Below are 19098 nucleotides of genomic sequence, written 5' to 3'. Positions count from 1 at the left end.
CCACAGTGTTGATAGTCCCTGACACGTAACCAGCAGAGGCGCTCTTAGTTCAGGGTCACCCCGTTTGCCATCTGAGAGAAGAACAACGTGACGTCAGACACGGAATACTGCATGGGAGCGTTGCCATAGCACCCAGGTACAAAGTGTTAGCGTTGCGCGCATGCAGGTAGAAAAAGCGTCGGTCGATAAGAACATGGCGCTTTCCTCATGGTGCCACCTCCTGCTATTGTCCCCACTGGACTCTCACTCCCTTCCTCTGACGGCCGACCTCTTTGTGATTCACTTCCAGTACCGCTTCCGTTTTTTTTAGCATTATTTAGGGGGGAACGTTTGGATTTTGTCATGACATTAATAGTCAATATTAATTAGTACTAATGTTTGGGTAATTATTTCCTCAACTGATGACTTTGGTCTCACAATGTTACTCATTTATTCTCACTTTTTAGCAACTATGACATTTTGACATTTTTATTGCACTTTTTTTCCCTTGTAACATGATTGATTTTATTATTATTTTGTTTTATTTTTTGAATTTATTTTCTCATGGCATGGGGACTTTTTAGCATTCTTTAGTCTTGGAACATTGGGACTTTCTCATCACATTCAAACTTTGTTCTCATCATTAGACATTTTTTACTCATATATTTCCCCGATTTTTTATATTTTATTTTTTATCATAATGATAATTTCCTTAAACTATGACTTTTTCATCAATTTTATCGTAATATTACTTTTTTTTCTCATAACAATATACATTTTCTCATAACATGAATAACCTACTGTATGACTTTTTTCTCATAATATTACAACTTTATTCTCGTGTGTGATTTATTTTATGTCACGGGATTACTTTCATTTCTCATAAATTATTTTTTCTCATAACATAATATACTCTCATGTGTGATTTTTATTCTCACAAATTACTTTACTCTCATAAAATCTTTTTTACAATTTTTGTCTTTTAACTTGTAACTTGGTTTTTCCTCATAAAAATGTTACTTTAGTTTCTAATATTTTTTTATGATTCACATGTTCAAATTGCTAACATTCTTACATGCTAATATTAACATACTCGTATTTCTTTTATTAAGAAATACTAGTATTATTTTATTTACTATTTTTTTTACTTACATTTAAGATGTTTTTCTCTTAATATTTTTATTCCCCCACCAAGCAGTGATATTTTCATATCATCACTAATAGTGTGACCTTTTTGTCGTAATACGACTTCTTTCTTTTGACATTACGGCTCTTTCTCGCTCAACTTTTTTCTGCTAACACGATTGAATTATTCCCATAATATGACTGCTTTTTTCCCATACTACGCTCCAACTGTGGCCCCAATAGCGGACTATTGTGCGTGTCCTCCCAAGTTATTCCCATATATAAACCTGATGACGGAGAGACAAAGGGAGTGAGGGAGTGAGGGTTGGGAATGAGTGGCGTACACTTGGTCATGGTCATTTAGACCTTCTCTCTCTCACATCCAATATAAGCAGTGTCAGCGTCCACTGGCTAAATCAAAGTCTTCCCGGGTGGAACGTACAGAGGAGTGGCGGACACGGGAAGAGTCGCTCGTGGATGAAAAAGAGGAGGAATGGTAAGCCGCCTTCCAGCCGCCTTCCATTCATTCAATGTTTCACTTGTAATCCAATCGATCGTTTGTGGGACTTGGCCAAGTAAGGCAGTGAGGTTCATTTGTCCAACGCTCTCCAATGTCTCTGGAAGTAAAGGTCAGAGGTCAATCCTCGACAGGCTCCGCTCACTTCTTCGCGATGTCCTCATTCACGAAGCCGCCTTATAGGGTCATCGCCTGCTTGTTTGGGTCTGGGCCAAATTCACTAATGCTCAGAGGATGGAAAGAACACTTGGAGGGGGCTCCGAGGAGGTTTTAGGATGGAGGAGGACGAGGAGTTTCTGTGCGGATGTGAGGGAGGTGCGCTGCAGGCTACGTGCACACCAACTTGTCACACAGGAAGGACGCTCTCTCCTAGATCTGACTTGGCCGCTGGCGGCCTTTCACCCGCTCGTGTCTGTCAGTCATGCGTGTGCTGGAATTAGATGGAGCGCTAATGTAAACATAGCGGACATTAAACACATCGTAATGTCGTAAAACAAGCATGTTGCATTCGACAACTTCCTCTCTCACTGGGAACATGCTTTGGTTTTCGTTTTGTCTTCAAGTCATGCTATTTTTATGTAGATGAACACACACATGTATCAGATCACGACATTACCGGACTACTTTACCCTTATATTTCTATATAAAGGTTTATTGTTGTAGTATTATGACTTATTCTCATAAAATCTCATAAAATGACAGCTGCTTTTTCTATTTTTTTCCCCTCAGAAAATGTAGTAAATGTTTGTCTCGTAGTATTGCAGCATTATTCTCTGAAATTCCTTGTAATATTCAATTATTAATGTATTATGAATTACTAATTACTTTTTGCAACAATTCTGTGCAACATTCTTGCACAATTATATATTTTTCTCGTAAAATTCAAACTTTTATTTTGTCATTGATCAATATTACAACTTTCCCTTCCAATATCATTGCTTTCTATCTCATATTACCAATTTATTCTCTGAAAATTATTATTATTCATAAATAGAAATATATCCTTGCAATATTATTTATTTATCACAATTATTTTGTAATTATTTGTTATTACTTTTTTAAATATTTAAACTTTATCCTCGTAGTATCACTCTTTATATTACAATATTCTGAATTTATGAAAAAATGTATACATTTTCCTCATAAGTCACTTTTCTCATGTAATATTGCAATATTTTTTCTTTGGCTATTTTTATGTAGATGAACACACACACATGTATCAGATCACGACATTACCGGACTACTTTATTCTTATATTTCTATATAATGTATTTTCATGTATTTTATTTCTCATTATGTTTCAAATGAGTATATATTTTTTCATTCCAATTTCAATTTTCTTTAAATTTTTTTAAAGAGATAAATTACTAGAAAAATGGAAGAGTGAAGGCATTTTTTTTGCATTTGTAGTTTTACATTTGATTGGATTTAATTGTTTTCTGTATTATTTTTATTTTATTTAGTTTTTTTACATTGTTATTTTTAGTGCTTTAAAAAAAATATATATTTTGTTTTTTCATTTTAATTCGTTTGAATTCCTGTCCAAGACAACTGGCAGGTTGACTGCCTCTTAATGAGGCAGCCATTTTGAAAAGCCACCAAAGTAACCTCTCTGTACTTTGGTCTTCCCCCACTTCCTCCTTGTCTTGTCTCAGCGGCCTTCCCTCGCCGCAGCCGTTTCTCAGGCGTGTTGGCCCCCCCCTCCGTAAGCCGTAATGGGCGACTGGAGTCTCTTGGGGAACGTCCTGGAGGAGGTCCAGGAGCATTCCACCTCCGTGGGGAAGGTGTGGCTCACCGTGCTCTTCATCTTTCGCATCCTGGTGCTGGGCACGGCGGCGGAGTCGTCGTGGGGGGATGAGCAGAGCGACTTCCTTTGCGACACGCAGCAGCCCGGCTGCACCAACGTGTGCTACGACAGCGCCTTCCCCATCGCCCACATCCGCTACTGGGTGCTGCAGATCGTTTTCGTGTCCACGCCGTCGCTTATCTACATGGGCCACGCCATGCACACGGTGCGCAGCGAGGAGAAGCGGCGGCGGAGGGAGCAGGAGGAGAGGGAGGCCCGCGTGGAGGGCGGCGGGCCAGACCTGGAGGGGGAGAAGGAGTACCTGCAGCAGAAGGAAAGCGGCGAGGAGGTGAAGTCGGAGGGGCGGAGCCGCGTCCGCCTTAAAGGACCTCTGCTGCAGACGTACGTCCTCAGCATCCTGATCCGCACCGCCATGGAGGTCATCTTCATCGTGGTGCAGTACTTGATTTACGGCGTCTTCCTCAAGGCGCTCTACCTGTGCACGTCGTGGCCGTGCCCCAACCCGGTCAACTGCTACATGTCCCGCCCCACGGAGAAGAACATCTTCATCGTCTTCATGCTGGTGGTCGCCGCCGTGTCCTTGGTGCTGTCCGTTCTGGAGCTCTACTACCTGGGCTGGAAGAGCGCCAGGGCGTGCATCCGCAGGAAGGCGTCGCAACGCAACGTCACCTTGGAGCCAAACAGCCCGCCTCCGCCCTCGGCCTCCTCCACCCCTCCGCCCCCTGACTTTATTCGGTGCGCCATCACCTCCTCCATGACGCCCATGCCGTCCATGACCTCCATGGCCTCGCACCCCTTCAGCGACAGGATGGCGCTGCAGCAGAACTCGGCCAACCTGGCCACCGAGCGCCACCACAGCCGAGACAACCTGGAGGAGGAGCGGGACTTCTTGGTCAGGTACCAGCGGGCCCCCAAGGAGGCGCCCAACAACAGCTGCCACCCGTTGCAAGTGATGCATTCGGGGTACACCAGGGACAAACGACGCCTGAGCAAGACAAGCGGAAGCAGCAGTCGAGCTCGGCAAGACGACCTCGCCGTTTAAAATGACAGCGGCGGACGGAAGAGATGGACCATCCCTGGGATGTGAACTCTTTGGGGGGCTTTGGGGGCCAGTCTGCCCCCGGACGTGACAAACTAGACACAACAGGGTAACTATTGCACATTTTCAAACATGAAATGCCAAATAAAAAGTGTGACACGGTGAGAATTTCCTAAAAATGTGGACATGATTGGACTTCCATTATGTATTTCTGTGCTGTGAAGTGGATCACTGTGGATCACTGTGGATCTTTAGTGCCTTAATGAGAGTCATATGATTAAATGCCTCTTACAAAAAAGCCATTCGATTTACGTAAATGTGTAAATGCATCACCAGCCTTTATGAGGACTTTACAAAGAAGGCTTTTGTTTTTCAAACTCATTGTGGGCGGGACCAAGTTGCTGTAGGTCAGGTGTGTCCAAACTGTGGCCTGTTTGCTACACCTTCTAGAAATATCATTTTACAAGAAAATTGAAAAAGAAATGTGTTGCATGGAGTCCAAATATTAAATAAAAATGTTGTAGTGTTTAAAAGTCGTAATGTTATGGGATATAATATTACAGAATTAAAGTAAAAAAATATTGTGGGAATAAAGTAATCATATTACAAAAAGAACATTGAAAGTTGAAATATTCGGAAGAAGAGCTAAAATGGGGGGAAAAGGAGCCAAGACCAAAGTTCATACAAATAATTGGCTTTTTCACCCATATCACAAAGATGATATAGCATATCGATGTGTTGTTTTTTTTTTTTTTTTACTAAATATGCATTGGTCCTCAGTGGAGAAAGTTTGGACATCCCAGCTGGAAGGCAATGGATCTCAAAGTAGCACCAGTGGCTTGTGGCATATGAGCAGAGTTAAATATGATAATACTTCTGCAAATATTTGGTTCATCCATTTCTATTTGTCCAATCATGCAAATGTATCTAACGTACATTTATTTTGTACCTGACAACTACCAACAGGGGCACTCCGACCACAGTTTGAGACTATGGTGTAGATTCAAAGAATGCTTGATGTAAGGGTATTTGGCCACCAGGTGGCGACATTGCACTTATTGTTAAAGTTTTTCCAGCGATACTTTTGTCTTGAGAGTAAAAAACGATTGTTTTGATTTCAAAAATGTATTTTACTTCATGTGCTGTCTTCATACTAGATATGCAATATGCTTGGACTGGTTATTTAGCCATAGTTTTTTGTTGTTGTTGTTGCAGGAAACAGTGTGCCATAGAAATCAATCCATTCAGTTTATACCGTCTATATTTAGTTTAACACACTTTCGGTTTCACATTTCAACACAGCAGTTGTCCTTTCTAATCCACCGCAAGACAATAAACGGTTGATTCTACATTCTCTATAAGTTTTGTATGTTTTGTGCAAATTGAATGTTTTAAACTTGTTCCCATGTTCATATTCTCCTGAGATCCAGTTATGTATTCCAGGGACAATGGTCTTATTTCAAATGTAAAACACTCTACGGGAATAAATACCTGTGCTGTGGAGGACATCTTGGGTATTTCAGGGAAATGTCGTCTGCTGGGCTTTGTCCATGAAATTAGAAGGTCTACGTCCCCAAAATGGCTGCCACAGACCACAAGCGTAAGAGTAAGAGTCATCACATTTATCCATTTGTGTTTTTAAAGACAGAGGTTGGGTGTTTTTTAAGTACAAGTGAGTAGAGTCAAATAACTAGTTAAATATCTTCACTTACCGGTAGAGGACAGCAAACGCTAGAAAGTATCCCCTGCCGGCCATTATTTCAGCAAAGAAGAAGGAAGGCCGGCGCTTTCAAGTCCATTTTATTTTGAATGTAGGACTGTATTTTCTGGTGGATTGCAGTTTTGAGTTATTTTTTAATAAATTGTGTGAATATTATACAACTTACCAGGCAATGAGTTGACGCCCTGTCACAGAAAAAAACGAAGTTCGTGCCTCGAAGCCATTATGTCCATATGATTATGCTTCCGGTAAAACACGTACGCCTCGCCCCGCTTTTAGCCTCGTTTTAGCTCTGAATTAATGTTGGGATATTGTATTTTAATGCATCTTTTACTATTTTTATTTCCTTTTCTCTACCGTAAAGCGTCTTTGAGTACTCCGAAAAGCGCTACACAAATAAAATGTATTATTATTACTTCAAATGTCGAGTACGCTGTATTTTAGGCGGTGCAACACACGCGCTTGACACACACAAAACCGGAAACAGCAAACGAATGCTGGGAAATGTAGTTTTATACCCATAATTGCCAGTCCAGCACCTCAGACTGGCACTCTGTGCCCTACATTTCCCAGCATGTCCACTGGTGAGAGGTTTTTATCTGAAGTTGTTGGCCAGGTGACGTATTGGCAAAGTGAATGCTGTTACAAGACAGACACCACCCGTGAAAGTCGTCATTAGTTCTGAGGTAAGTAGCGGTTTAAAACGTCTTAAAAGTATTCTGCTTCTTTGCTAGTTTGACTTTTAGACGCCATGCTGTCGTTGGCGAGTTTAAGCTAGTAGCGTCGTTTGTGTGTAATTATCGGCGAACTTCAAGCTAGCAAGGCGCCGTTTGGGTAATAATCTAAGCCTTCTGTTTTCAAGTGTATCAAATGTTGTTCAACCGAATCGTGTCATAAGAGCTGCTATAGCAGATAAGCTAACTTCCTGTGTGGGGTCGATGTTCTGACAGTCGTCCTTGCGACACATCGACCGGCTGTTTTGCGCTCAAATGCCACCTAACGTAGTCCATTCTTCCATGTAGCTTCCAAATCCATCCTCCTCTTGTCATCACTGCATTCCCCTTCATTTTATCTGTTCCTCTCACTCCATCATTTCTGATCTTAGCCATTTTGGTTAGTCCAACATCCATCTAAGTATTCTCCTCTCTGTCACACGCAGCTTCTCACTGCTGCTCTTCCTACTACTTACTATATAGTCTTCACATAGAACCCCACACATCTTCCTCCAGTTATTCCATCCTGACTGCACTCTACTTGCAATCTCCGCATTCCAAATTCCCCATCCTCAAGCCCCGTCGATCCCAGGTATTTCAACTTATCCAGTCTGTGCAACTGTGTCCCTTGCAGACTAATCTCAGTCTTGATCTTTGTTGAACCTCGGGTATTCCGTCTTCTTTCTGCTGATCGTAAACCTCCTCAACCGCTCTGCTGCACGAGGTCATCAGCAGGCCGCATACGCCATCACATTCATCATCAATCAGATCAAAACGTTATGGGCTTAAGGGAGATCCCTGATGTAAGCCAACTCCCAACTGGTATCCATCCAGTTAACTCCATACTACGTCTGATCTGTGTCCTTGATCCCTTCTCTAGCGTACGTCTCCAGACCTCTTGACGTGGCACGCCATCATACGCCTCCTCTAGGTCTACAAATAATATGCATAATATCACACCGGTTTTCCAGCGTGTTGTTTTAGTTTAGTTTTTCTCGTAATATTACAAATTTGGACAATTAACATGTTTTTCCTCATATTATTCGTTCTTGGAAAAATTTTGACTTTTTGTCTTGTTAAATACAATTTTTTCTGTTAATATTTTCGCTTTATGTTTGTAAAATTACAGCTCTTCTTTTCCCCATTTCTGTTGGGGTTGTTCCCAATAATTTCTACTTTTTCCCTTTAAATTTTGTTCTCATAAATATGACTTTATTCACATAATATTTTGACTTTATTCTCGTAACATGACTTTTTCCGCAACCAAAATTTCCCAAAATTATAACTTCATTCACTGTTTTGTATTCTGACAAAACATCTTTAGTATTTCAACTTTGTGCTCCAAAATTTATTCTCTTAAAATTCTGATTTTTTTTCTTGTAAGATTATTTTGACTTTAGTCTTTTAAAATTATTGTGGATTTTTTGGGGCAATTTTCTTGTTAATATTTTCAATTTTCAGAATGTGCTGCTAGCCAACTACAAAAAAAAACAAATTAAAAAACACTCACTGGCCACAACTGGCCCCTTGTGCCGCACTTTGGACACCCCTGTTCTGAGGGCTGCCACTGCATCTGTTGTCTGTAGTTCCTATCTATTCTTTTTCTTCAATTCTTTCCATCCATTCTGCCTTCCCAGCTCTTCCCAGGGTATGGGACATCGGCTGTATTCCCTGGAGTTGGTACAGTCCTGGATATCACCCTTCTTTTTTTAGACAGGCACTTAGCACAAGCTCTCCATTCTTTCAGTATTTTGTGCTGATCATCTAGTTTCTGCACCGACCCACACTGTGTCATTCTTTGCCTTCCCCGTGGAGGATTACCCGGATGTTAAGTTGAGCCAGGTTCTTTACAAACTAATAATGAATAATGAATGAATCAATAAACTATAATGGTTTTTACTGCCTACATAAAGTCCATTTACATTGCATTTCTTTCCTCCACTGTGTTGTTGAGTAAATTGAGTACTAATTAGAACAGTGTTATCTATTTTCTACTCTGCTTATCCTCATTATGGCCACGGGTGAGATGGAGCCGATCCCAGTTGACTTGGATGACCAATGGATGAATTTGAATCTTCTACCTAACGTGAATGTAACATGAAGCCACGCATGGGAAGAACATGTTATCCCGAGGCCACCGTACAGCCCTTGAATACTACTGTTATTACTACTTAATACAACTATTAAGTACTTCATTTATTTTGTTCTCTTCCCAGTGCAGCCATGAGGAAATTTTGGACCAGAGTGGGGATAGTTGGCTCCGTGTCCATCGTCTTCGGTTCCCTGGTGTGGCTGAAGCAGAAGAGCCAAACGTCTGCGTACGAGCTGAAGCTGGTTCAAGTCCTGTTTCGTCACGGCGCCCGAACACCGCTTAAATCCATACCGGATGTGATGGAGGTATTTTAGGTGTAGAGATGATCCAAGGGTTTTTGTTGGGTGTCAATAGAATGGCTCGATTAATAACTCCAAATATGGTATAAGACGACACTGAATACAAGACCACCATGCTTTTTTTCAAGCTCTGTTTTGGGAAATATATGACAATTAATTTTTTTGCTATGTCTTTTCGGCTTCTTGTATCTCTTGAAGACTCGGCACATTTTCGTCAGCATTGCGGTTTTTGCCATGCAGTGGTACCTCAAAAGAAAAAAGTAATTGTCCAATAATCCCTCATTTATGGCATTTAAGTGGTTCCAAACCCGACAGTGGTACATGAATTAGTAGGATTCCTTCTTTGTGAATGGAAATGTTTTTGTGGTGACATAGAAACCCTCTAGACATGATATAACACCCCTATAGTCTCCTTTACACCTTTTATGATAGAACATATGTTTTATTTCCCAAAGGCGCAATGGATGCCCGCTTTGTTGGAGCCTCCCGCCTACACACACATCGACTACGTGGTGACGGATCTTCACGGGGGGCCCAGACCCCCGGCAATGTTGGAGGACAGCTACAGGAAAAAGACGCTGAGCGTGAGTCGGTTTGAGGTGTTTTTCCTAGTTGGCACTGCCATCCTGCAGCGGTTTTGGACATTAATTATCGCAATATTAGGAACAAAACTAAGATGAGGTTGCAATTTTGGGACAATTAGGTTGGGGTAAAACTTGTGATATGACAATAAAGTCAAATTATTACAGGAATAAAGTCACTCACCTTGCCTGTCATCCACATTAGGGCGGTGTGTTCCCGGGCCAGCTGACCACTTTGGGTATGCAGCAGCTGTACGAGCTGGGCAAGAGGCTGAGGAGGAGATACATGGAGGAGAGTCCCTTCCTCAGCACCGCCTTCACCCCAACTGAGGTCTAGTAAGTGGATGATGAAAGAAGAAAGAAAAAAAAAGGATTTTAAGCAACTATTTGCTCTTTTCAGCGTGCGTTCCACCAACATTATCAGGACTATTGAATCTGCCAAGTGCCTGGTGGCAGGCCTCTTCCAGCAAAAGCAAAAAGGTAGGGTTTGATTCCGCTCGTTCTGTCGGAGATCCCACACGTTGTCTCCTGTGAAGGCGTAGTTCCCATATTGACAACGCCGGCTGAATCGGAAATCCTCTACCCCAACTACCACTCCTGCAAGCTGCTCAGGATGATTGGCAGGTTTGTACAACCAACCTTAGGAACCCACCACCTCCCCCCACCACTTTTAACGATCCTCTTTTATTTGCGTGGCAGCCGCCGATGGGCAGAGTCGTCCAACCTTCCAGACATCGCAGCAGATCTCAAGAGCATCCAGAGCGAGCTGGGCATCGACGCCCACACTGATGTGGACTTCATCCTCCTCAGGGACGACATGGTCGCCAGAGAGGTGACGGCTAATTATTAGCATTCATGTTATGCTTCTTCATTAATGGGACCGTTTTGATTTACATCAGTGTTTCCCATTGTAAAAGAAATGCAACCACTCGTATGACTAGACTCGTATGGCAACTTCTGTGTCAAGCTAATGTGGCTCGCAAGGTACATTAGACTTGAGTACCATCTAGTGCAGGGGTCGGCAACCTTTACTATCAAAAGAGCCATTTTATCCCCTGGCTCACTAAAGAAAAATAGACTGGAGCCACAAAACATAATTTAAAAAAAGCAGTGACGTGCTCACATTCAGAGCAAATTGCGAGTCTCCCAAAATTTAAATTAACTGCCAGATTTGGAGGGAATTTTGGTCAGATTTTTTTCAAAGATGCGTATTTTCCCCATTTGGGTGTTAAAAAAAATACTTCAGCATTGTGAAGGGAGCCACAACAAAGAGGTTAAAGAGCCACATGCGGCTCTGGAGCCGTGGGTTGCTGACCCCTGATCTAGTGGTTCTAATGTGAATTACACTTCTCATGACAATAATGAAAACATGGTCTCCAAAAATCCATCCGTTCTATACCGCTTTCATCATGGTCATGGTTATGCTGGAGCCTATCCCAGTAAGAGGCGGGGTACACCCCGGACCGGTGGCCAGCCAATCACAGGGCACAGGGGCACTCACCCCAAGACAGCTGGGATAGGCTCCAGCACCCCCGCGACCCTCGTGAGGAAAAAGCAGTAGGAAATGAATGAATGAAATATAAAGTGTGTAAACATAGCTTTAGAGTCTGGAATTTGCCTTTGCCCCTTTAATAAAAGTTAAGTCATATGAAGAAAAGGGGATAAATGAAGTTGGAAAACATGTTGATGTGTTTCCATGGCGACCCAAATACCGCTGTGTGGGTTTGAATAGGTAGAAAAGAAAAAGTTGCGCCATGTTACCTTCCATCCACTGAGAGGCTATTTTGCAAAATGTTGTCCTTTCTGGTGAAAGTCCCTAACAGTCCCTATGTTCACATTGTTAGGCACACGGTCTTCCCTGCCCCCCCGCGTTGACCTCGTGGAGAAGCACAGTGGAGCAGAGAGCCGTAGACATGATGTGTCACGTCTACGAACCCAGCAAGAGGTCAGCAGCACACCTTTTCAACAATGGCCACCTCTTATCAGCGTCAGCATAGATTGAAAATGGAGGACAAACAGCATTTCTTTGTCAGGGAGAACTTGCAGCTGTGTGTGGGACCGCTGTTGCACACCTTTTTGGTCAACATGGAAGAGAAGCTACAAGGTGCATCGTCGGAGAATAGGTTCGTTAGACCGGGACTTCAAACAGGATTACTGTCAATAAGTGTCCACATTAAATGGGAATTTAACATCACCGTCCACTGAAAAGCACGTATTGACTAAATCATCTTTAATTTGATTTAGCTGTATTAATCATAATTAATCATTGCACTATTACTATGTAAAATTTTCCCCAAATGTGTCAACCAGGAAGTTGTTCTTGTACTCCGCCCACGACACCACTCTGATCCCGTGCCTGATGGCTCTGGGCATTTTCGACATGCAATGGCCGCCGTACGCCGCCGACCTCACGCTGGAGCTTCATCAGCATCAACACACCAAGGAGGCGTTTGTCAAAGTGTCCTACAAAGGCCAGGTAGGACCGGCCTGAGATGTGACCAAGTACGAGACCAAACAAAACCTTTTCCACTTGTGGTCTTTGTGCAGGATCAACTGGTACCAGGATGCAGTGGACTCTACTGCCCCCTGCAGGAATTCAAACAGGTGCTGGCGGCACATTCGCTCAACTCCGAACTCTACCAGTCGCTTTGCAACAACACTTAAGTGGGCTTCATCGTGTCTTATGGTTCTTTTGTGAAGATGATGTACATCTTTAGTGGTTGAACATCACATCAACACTATTTATTATTCATTTGCTTCTCTTGGCCAAACTAAAATGACACCTTGCTCTTCAGGGCAACGTTTCATATTCATATTTTATACGCCCAGCAAGGACGTGCAAAATAAAGTTCATTTTCATAAAACACCAAGTCAACTACTGCTTTTTGTTTGACTAGTACTTGTAGTATTTCATCACTCCCAATTGATCAACTATTTTGGTAATCAGACAGCTGGGATAGGCTCCAGCACCCCCGGGACCCTTGTGAGGAAAAGCGGTAGAAAATGAATGAATGAATGTTAGGTTAATGGAGACTCAAAATTACCCATAGATATAGAACTGCAACAATGACTCGATTAATTGATGGTTAATCGAGTATCCAATTAATCGACAACTATTTTGGTAATGTGTTAGGTCAATGGAGACTCTAAATTACCCTTAGGTATAGCTCTGCAACAATGACTGATTGGTGGTTAATCGATTATCCAATTAATCTGCAAATATTTTGGTAGTCATTTTCTGACTTGATTAAAATTGAAAATATCCTGATCTCAGCCTCTCAAATGTATATATTTATATTTCCTTAGTCATCCATGAGAGCAGACCTGTTATCTTTGTGTTTCAGCTACTCCATTATTAATTACTCCATTAATTTAAACAAGTTTTAAATTAAACGAACAAAATAATTGTATTTTTTAAAAACATTTGACTTACTGTACCTTTTATGAAGACAGCACATATCACTCTGAAAGGGATGAGATCCTTCTTGAAGGAGAGTTTGGAGAAGCTGGTGTCTACTACTACTACTCCATTATTTTCGGGTTATTAGCTTAGCCGTTTGACTGTCACACACATAAGAAGGGGGTGTTAGCCACATAGCCGTGTTCGCTGCCGTTAGCCACTAAAACCCACACCACACTAATGTTCTTCAAATGCTTTGAATGCGCTACCCACGCCAGGTATTTTTCGTGGCATGTGTTAGCGGTTAGCTTCCACGTGGCGGCCATGATTGTTTATGACGGACGCTGCCAAAGATGTTAAATAGGTCAAGACACTACTCTGCCGCAGCAATACTTGCTAGTGGCGAGTGATCGGCTAGGTGATTAGCCATTGTTAGCTATTTCGGCGTATGGAAATCCTTAATTTGTGGTTGATTTTTGAAAACTGCGAAAAATGACAACACGTACACATACAGTCACACATACTGTACATGAACACACAGCACGGACGACATGTATATACCAAAACAATATCTTTTATTTGTAGTCCATCACCACAGCCCTGGTAGACTATTTGCACCAAAGCCAACGGAGAAACACAATGACAAGCTTATACAACAGAGAAAAAGAGAAGAGGAAGTCAACTGGATGGTAAAAGCAGTGCGTGTTTACATTGGTGTCTCACTCTGGCCACCTTTAACTATATAGCTAACTAGTTTAACTATATAGCTAACTAGTTTAACTATATAGCTCACTAGTTCTATGGCATACTTGCTGCGGCGTTAAGCCGCTCCATTCTGATGACCTTTTTTGGAGAGGGGGGGTTATTGCTGTGGGAATGATTCACCCAGAGTCAACAAGAGAAAAAAAAAAAACAGATACAAGAAGACACATATAGCACATCTGGGTATTAGCAATAGTATTCACGCTGGCTAAAGAAGTCCTGGATGGTTTTGGAGTACTACGCTGCAAAGGCCCTCAGAATCCCCCCTCCCGTCACACACACTTCATGTGGGAAAAATAGAGAAAGAAGACGCTTTCAGCAGACAGTCCGTGTTTGTGCTTTTTTTTTTCCTTTCTTTAATAATACTATTATCTTAATGAGGTCATAGTTTGGTTTGTTATACACTGGAGTTACAAAGGAAATTAAAATAGACTAATATTCCAATAGCCCACCAATGGAAAACAGTACAGTATTTTTTTTTAAGGGGGGGCGCTTCCTCCCCCCGCCCCAAATAAAGTCGGGTAAGGAGGAGGTCGAGAGGTCACTGATAGAATGCCTATACATACAGAAACGCACACACACTCTCTCTCTCTCTCACACACACACACACACACACACACACACGTATATACTGTACAGAAACAGTCAAAAAAAACAATGGATGGAGTTGTGTCGCAAAGCCATCGTTGGTCTCCATCCTGTTCCATACCGTGATGGTATTTTGGGAAAAGTATACTGTAGTACTCCACGCTGAGCTCCACTCTTGGTTGTCCTCTTTAGAGTCCAAAACAACAAGAAAAAAGCCCACGAGAACAGTTTTTTTTTTGCACGACAATTCCATACATTCTGAAGTTCAGGAGTCCAAATGTGGCAAAAAATGTCCACTCTGTCCATTTTTGTGGATAATACTTCCTTCCTTTGGGTCCACGGACGCACGGCCGGAGAACATTCACCGTACAACGTTCCCCGCGTTAGAACATTCCAGGACCCGGACTGAAGCCCATGTCCATGTCACGTGGCCTCATCTGACCCCCCATCATCATTGTCTGCTGCGGGGGGCCGCCCATGCCCTGCAGTGACATCATCATGTTAGGGGAGCCCCCGGGTCCAGGGTGGGCCATTTGTCTCCCCTGCATCATCCCACCCGGGCCCCCGGGGGACATCATTCGGGGTTGGTGGCCCATCATGCCTTGGCCCATGAATCCGGGCGGGCGCATGGAGTTGTGGCCGGGGTTGCCAATCGGCATGTCTTGGGGCCCCATTCCCCCACCGGGTCCCCCGGGCATTCCCCCCATGCCCTGCATGGGCATTCCCATTCTCGGCGGACCGTCGCCCATCATGGCCTGCATGGGGAAGCCAGACGGGTGCGGCGCTTTGCCTGCGGGATTGTCTCCGCCGCCGCGAGGGAAGTAGGACAGAGTCTGGCTGGGTTTTTCTGACGGGATAATCCTGGACAGGTCGAACTCGGGAATGCCGGACGCTCCTGGCCGCATCACCTCGTGAAGATCCGCCTCGCTGAATCCACCTTGCATGTTGTTGAACTCTGGTCCTCCGGGGGTGTTCGGCTTACACATGCCCCCGTCCGCCCCTCCTCCGTGGGGCATAGCGCCCATCCTCCCTCCCATGGGGCCTCCTTCTCCCTGGAAACCCATGGGGTGGCCAGGAAAACCTTGCGGACCGGGGCCGTTGTGCGGAGAGAAGGGGCCCTGCTGGGACGGGGACTGGGTGAGCGGGTAGCCTTGGTTCCGGTGGGGATACCCGAGACGTCCCTGTGGCATCATTTGAGGGTTTGCCATGCCGGGGTCTTGCGGGTTTGGCGGGATCATCATGCCGTGCGGCATCATACCGGGGCCCATGTTGGGTGCGTTAGGGGAAGGCATTTGTGGGGGCATGCCGTGCGATAGAGGCTGGGACCCCATCGGGTTCATACCAAGAGGGCTGAGGGCCGGCATGGGTCCAGCGTTGCCGGGTCCCATCATGCGTGGGTTTCCTTGGTGGTTCATTGGCATACCTTGTGGACAAAAGAAAACAATTAGCTGTGCAAATTTGTAGCGTTAGCTTTGCTAACTCTTCATGGCTAGCTGCTGTACACCCACTGCAACCCTAGATTTGGTACACGCCTTTACGCTACGGACGAGCGCATCGAGAATATCTGTAGCACACGTATGCTAGCATGTCTTCCAAAGACAAACAACGTTACCGTTGTTGTTGACCGACGGCAGATTCGGGGAGCGAGCCGGGGGCGAATCGTCGTCGGAGCTGGCGACGGTCTTGATGGCGTCGTGGTAAAGCGGCGTGGAGCTGGGCATGGCGAACTTGGACATGCGAGACATCATGATGGACAGCGGGTTCTGGGACAGCGTCGGCTCAGGGGGGATGGTGTAAGGGCTGCCCGATGGCACGTTGCCCGGCAGGGACATGGAGCCCGAGGCGGCGCCCGAGGAAGGGGGGGCTGAGGCGGGGCCATTACCACCTGGAGGAAGGAAGTAATGTACAATGACTTCAATGTTTACACGTCCCAATACTTTATGGTTTTAACAATTGGCAAGAGCACTGCTATGATGCTGCCAATGATGTCAATGTGAGGTGGAGTACTCTGTATGACCACAAGGTGGAGACAACGGACTACAGGCCATGGTGTCTTAAATATACATGGAAATAGATCATCTTGCATACTATCTATGCATACCGTGTTCATGCATTCATTCATTCATTTTCTACCGCTTATCCTCACGAGGGTCGTGGGGGGTGCTGGAGCCTATCCCAGCTGTCTTGAATCAAAGCAGATTCCCCACAGCGGAATACAACCAGGAATTATCGACCAAACGGCGTGTGCTGTACCTTGCTCCATGTTCCCCATCATGTTCGGCGAGGTGATACTGAGCGGTGGTTTGCCGCCTTGCGGCGGCACGCCTGGACTCTGCATGGGCGGCTTGGGGGAGGACGCCCACCCCGGTGAGGGGTTGGGAAGAGAAGGAGACCTCATGTGAACAGGAGAGGCGCCGGCCGATCCCATCATGGAGTGCGGCGACTTCATCGGTGCCGACGACGGAGGCGCCGGAGGAGCGGCGGGGCCCGTGGGGCCCGTGAGCATTCCGGCCAGCTGGGACGGCGTTTGAGGTGATTTGAGGTTTCCGGACGGCGAGCCCATCATGGGGGACTGCACCTGCCTCAGCGGGGGGGACTTGAGTGGGTTGACGCTGGGGGAGTTTCCCCCTCCCGCCTGGACATTCAGATCAGCTGGCTTCCGCCCTCTTTGGCCCTGCGGAGGCCCGGCATTAGGGGGCAGGTGGTTCATACGACCATTGCCTCCCGTTGGCGTGGATCTGTGTTCTGGGCCAAATGGTGGTTCTCCATGTGGGCCCCTCATTCCTCCAGGACCCCCTGGGAAAGGCCGGCCAGGTCCAAGAGGAAAGTCTCCAGGCTGCGGCTGCTCGGGGAAGGGTGGGCCTTGCATCGACCTTCCTTGTGCAGCCATGTTTTCCATCGGGGGTCCTCCTCTCATCCTCATCATCTCGTCTGGACTCATGTTCATCGGCGGCTCTCGTAGTTTGGAAGGATGCATGTGAGGGCCCGGCCCGGGACCCGGTCCCATGCCAAACTCGGGACCCATTTCTCGAGCCCCCATTCCCTGGAGCCTTGACGACGGGCTCATGGGACCGTCGCCGGGCATTCTGGGAAACATTCCCATGCCATTGCCGGGTTCCATGCCACCTCTTTGGTGGCTCATCATTCTTTGCATGTCCATCATCATGCCGGGGGGCAGCCCCTTGTCCCCTCCCATGCCTTGGTGGAACATTGCTTCTTGGACCGACTGAGGATTTGGGAAGCGCTCGCCTCGACCGCCTGGACCAGAAAACATGGCCCCGGGACCTCCGGGAAATCCTCGTGCATCTCCCATGCGAGGCGGCATGTCGTCAGGCCATCCCATCCCAGGCCGTGGAGGTCCCTCCATCTCGGGATTAATCATACCCGAGAAACCAGGCATCCTCTGCATGTGTGGGGGCATGCCTCTCGGGCCGGGGCCGGGACCCATGCCCATGCGTTCCGGGTAAGGATCTTGCGGCCCGCTTGGTCCGCCCCACATTTCTCCTGGGCCCATCTGATAGGGCGGCGGGGGCCCTCTCATCATGCCGCGTGGGCCGTGGGGGTGCATCATCATGTCTGGAGGAAGTGGCCGGTGCTGCATTTCCTGTTTCTTCCTTTTCTCCTCATAAAACTCCTGCTGGAGCTTCAACCAGGCCACCTGTTCCGGGGTCATTTGATCGCCATCTCCACAGCCTCCCGGGCCCCCCATATGGGGGCCCATTTCATCTTGTGGAAACGGGGGCATGTCTCTGGGTCCATGCGGTGGACCAAAGGGTGGACCTTGTGGGCGAGGTCCCCCCGGCCCCCCTGGTGGTCCAAGGCTTTGAGACTGCGCCATCATGGCCTGTAAAGGGCCTGGCTCGGATCTCCGGGGTGCACCATCAGGGCCTCCATCGTGGGGCCCCCCATGGGGCTGTGCAGGCCCAGGGGGCGGGGCGTCGCGGTCATCTGGGAAAAGCATGCGCTGGATATCCCGTAACGTCTGTAGCGAGCGCTGGCGGTGCTCCAACTGTTCCTGGGAAAGACCTTCTGTGTTGGCCTCCATGTTCAAGAGTTCCTGGGCCAACTGTTGCTGCTGCTGCTGCGGCGTTAGACCGGGCCCAGGAGGGCCCCCGCCCTGCACTCCTTCCCCCGAAGTGGGAGCGTTGAGGCCTGCCTCGGCTTGGTTGATGGGCGTCTGGTCCATCGGGGCCGTGTTGCTGCTGGGGCTACTCCCGGGAAGATTTTTGGATTCAATGCCCGCAGCGGACGACCCATCCTGGGACAGAACACCAGGTTGGCTTCCCTGGTTGGCAGACTGGGGTGGGGCCGGGTCCGCCATGCCCGCTAAGGACGGCTTGGATCCGGGCTGGTGGCTCGGATCTTGGCCGTGGGACGGCTGTTGCTGGGAAGACTTTGAGTCATTTCGAAGGGCGTTTGCTGCGTTGTTCTTGAAATCAAACACAAACACGGTTAGAACAAAACAAGAAAGACCAA

General features: G+C 46.2%; 4 protein-coding genes across 10 annotated transcripts in view; 2 read left to right on the top strand and 2 right to left on the bottom strand.

The window, feature by feature from the left end:
* The window catches only part of LOC131136108 (C-signal-like), a 33674-nt gene extending 23473 nt beyond the window's left edge, over positions 1 to 10201 (bottom strand). Inside the window, exons 1-3 of one of the 3 annotated variants that reach the window (XM_078795436.1) lie at positions 10057 to 10201; positions 6180 to 6293; positions 5959 to 6049 (exon numbers count right to left, since the gene is read on the bottom strand). In XM_078795436.1, the coding sequence (XP_078651562.1) occupies positions 5959 to 6049; positions 6180 to 6223 (135 nt within the window). In that variant the 5' untranslated portion in view covers positions 6224 to 6293; positions 10057 to 10201. Of the gene's footprint in view, positions 1 to 5958; positions 6050 to 6179; positions 6294 to 6353; positions 7785 to 10056 lie in introns of those variants that run through there. The other 2 variants (XM_078795435.1, XM_078795438.1) reach the window with 2 other exon arrangements.
* On the top strand, positions 1440 to 5885 carry gja5a (gap junction protein, alpha 5a). The gene is made up of 2 exons (XM_058082634.2): positions 1440 to 1600; positions 3277 to 5885. Exon 2 carries the CDS (start codon positions 3337 to 3339, stop codon positions 4468 to 4470), a length of 1134 nt encoding a protein of 377 aa, XP_057938617.2. The 5' UTR covers positions 1440 to 1600; positions 3277 to 3336; the 3' UTR covers positions 4471 to 5885.
* Positions 6684 to 12738, top strand: acp6 (acid phosphatase 6, lysophosphatidic). Its single transcript, XM_078795439.1, has 11 exons — positions 6684 to 6873; positions 9117 to 9297; positions 9747 to 9875; positions 10078 to 10208; positions 10273 to 10352; positions 10409 to 10496; positions 10572 to 10704; positions 11717 to 11817; positions 11906 to 11995; positions 12183 to 12348; positions 12420 to 12738. The coding sequence occupies exons 2-11, from the start codon at positions 9124 to 9126 to the stop codon at positions 12534 to 12536; spliced, it is 1209 nt and encodes a 402-aa protein (XP_078651565.1). The 5' UTR covers positions 6684 to 6873; positions 9117 to 9123; the 3' UTR covers positions 12537 to 12738.
* Positions 12739 to 13826: 1088 nt separating this feature from the next.
* The window catches only part of bcl9 (BCL9 transcription coactivator), a 33538-nt gene continuing 28266 nt past the window's right edge, over positions 13827 to 19098 (bottom strand). For all 5 annotated transcript variants that reach the window (XM_058082625.2, XM_058082629.2, XM_058082626.2 and 2 more), the window contains 3 exons: positions 16876 to 19051; positions 16235 to 16507; positions 13827 to 16045 (listed from right to left, as the gene is read on the bottom strand). In XM_058082625.2, the coding sequence (XP_057938608.2) occupies positions 15006 to 16045; positions 16235 to 16507; positions 16876 to 19051 (3489 nt within the window). In that variant the 3' untranslated portion in view covers positions 13827 to 15005. The remainder of the gene's footprint in view (positions 16046 to 16234; positions 16508 to 16875; positions 19052 to 19098) is intronic.

The sequence above is a fragment of the Doryrhamphus excisus genome, linkage group LG12 (assembly GCF_037039965.1).
Source record: "Doryrhamphus excisus strain RoL-2023G ecotype Guam linkage group LG12, RoL_Dexc_Guam_v1.1, whole genome shotgun sequence".
NCBI lineage: Eukaryota > Metazoa > Chordata > Actinopteri > Syngnathiformes > Syngnathidae > Doryrhamphus > Doryrhamphus excisus.
This window is presented reverse-complemented; position numbering and strand designations above follow the sequence as displayed.

Coding starts and splice junctions, on each gene's coding strand:
- acp6 (XM_078795439.1), top strand. CDS start 9,124: ATGAGGAAATTTTGGACCAGAGTGGGGATAGTTGGCTCCGTGTCCATC. Junction 10,497..10,571: donor CTGCTCAGGATGATTGGCAG/GTTTGTACAACC, acceptor TTTGCGTGGCAG/CCGCCGATGGGCAGAGTCGT. Junction 12,349..12,419: donor AAGTGTCCTACAAAGGCCAG/GTAGGACCGGCC, acceptor GTCTTTGTGCAG/GATCAACTGGTACCAGGATG.
- gja5a (XM_058082634.2), top strand. CDS start 3,337: ATGGGCGACTGGAGTCTCTTGGGGAACGTCCTGGAGGAGGTCCAGGAG.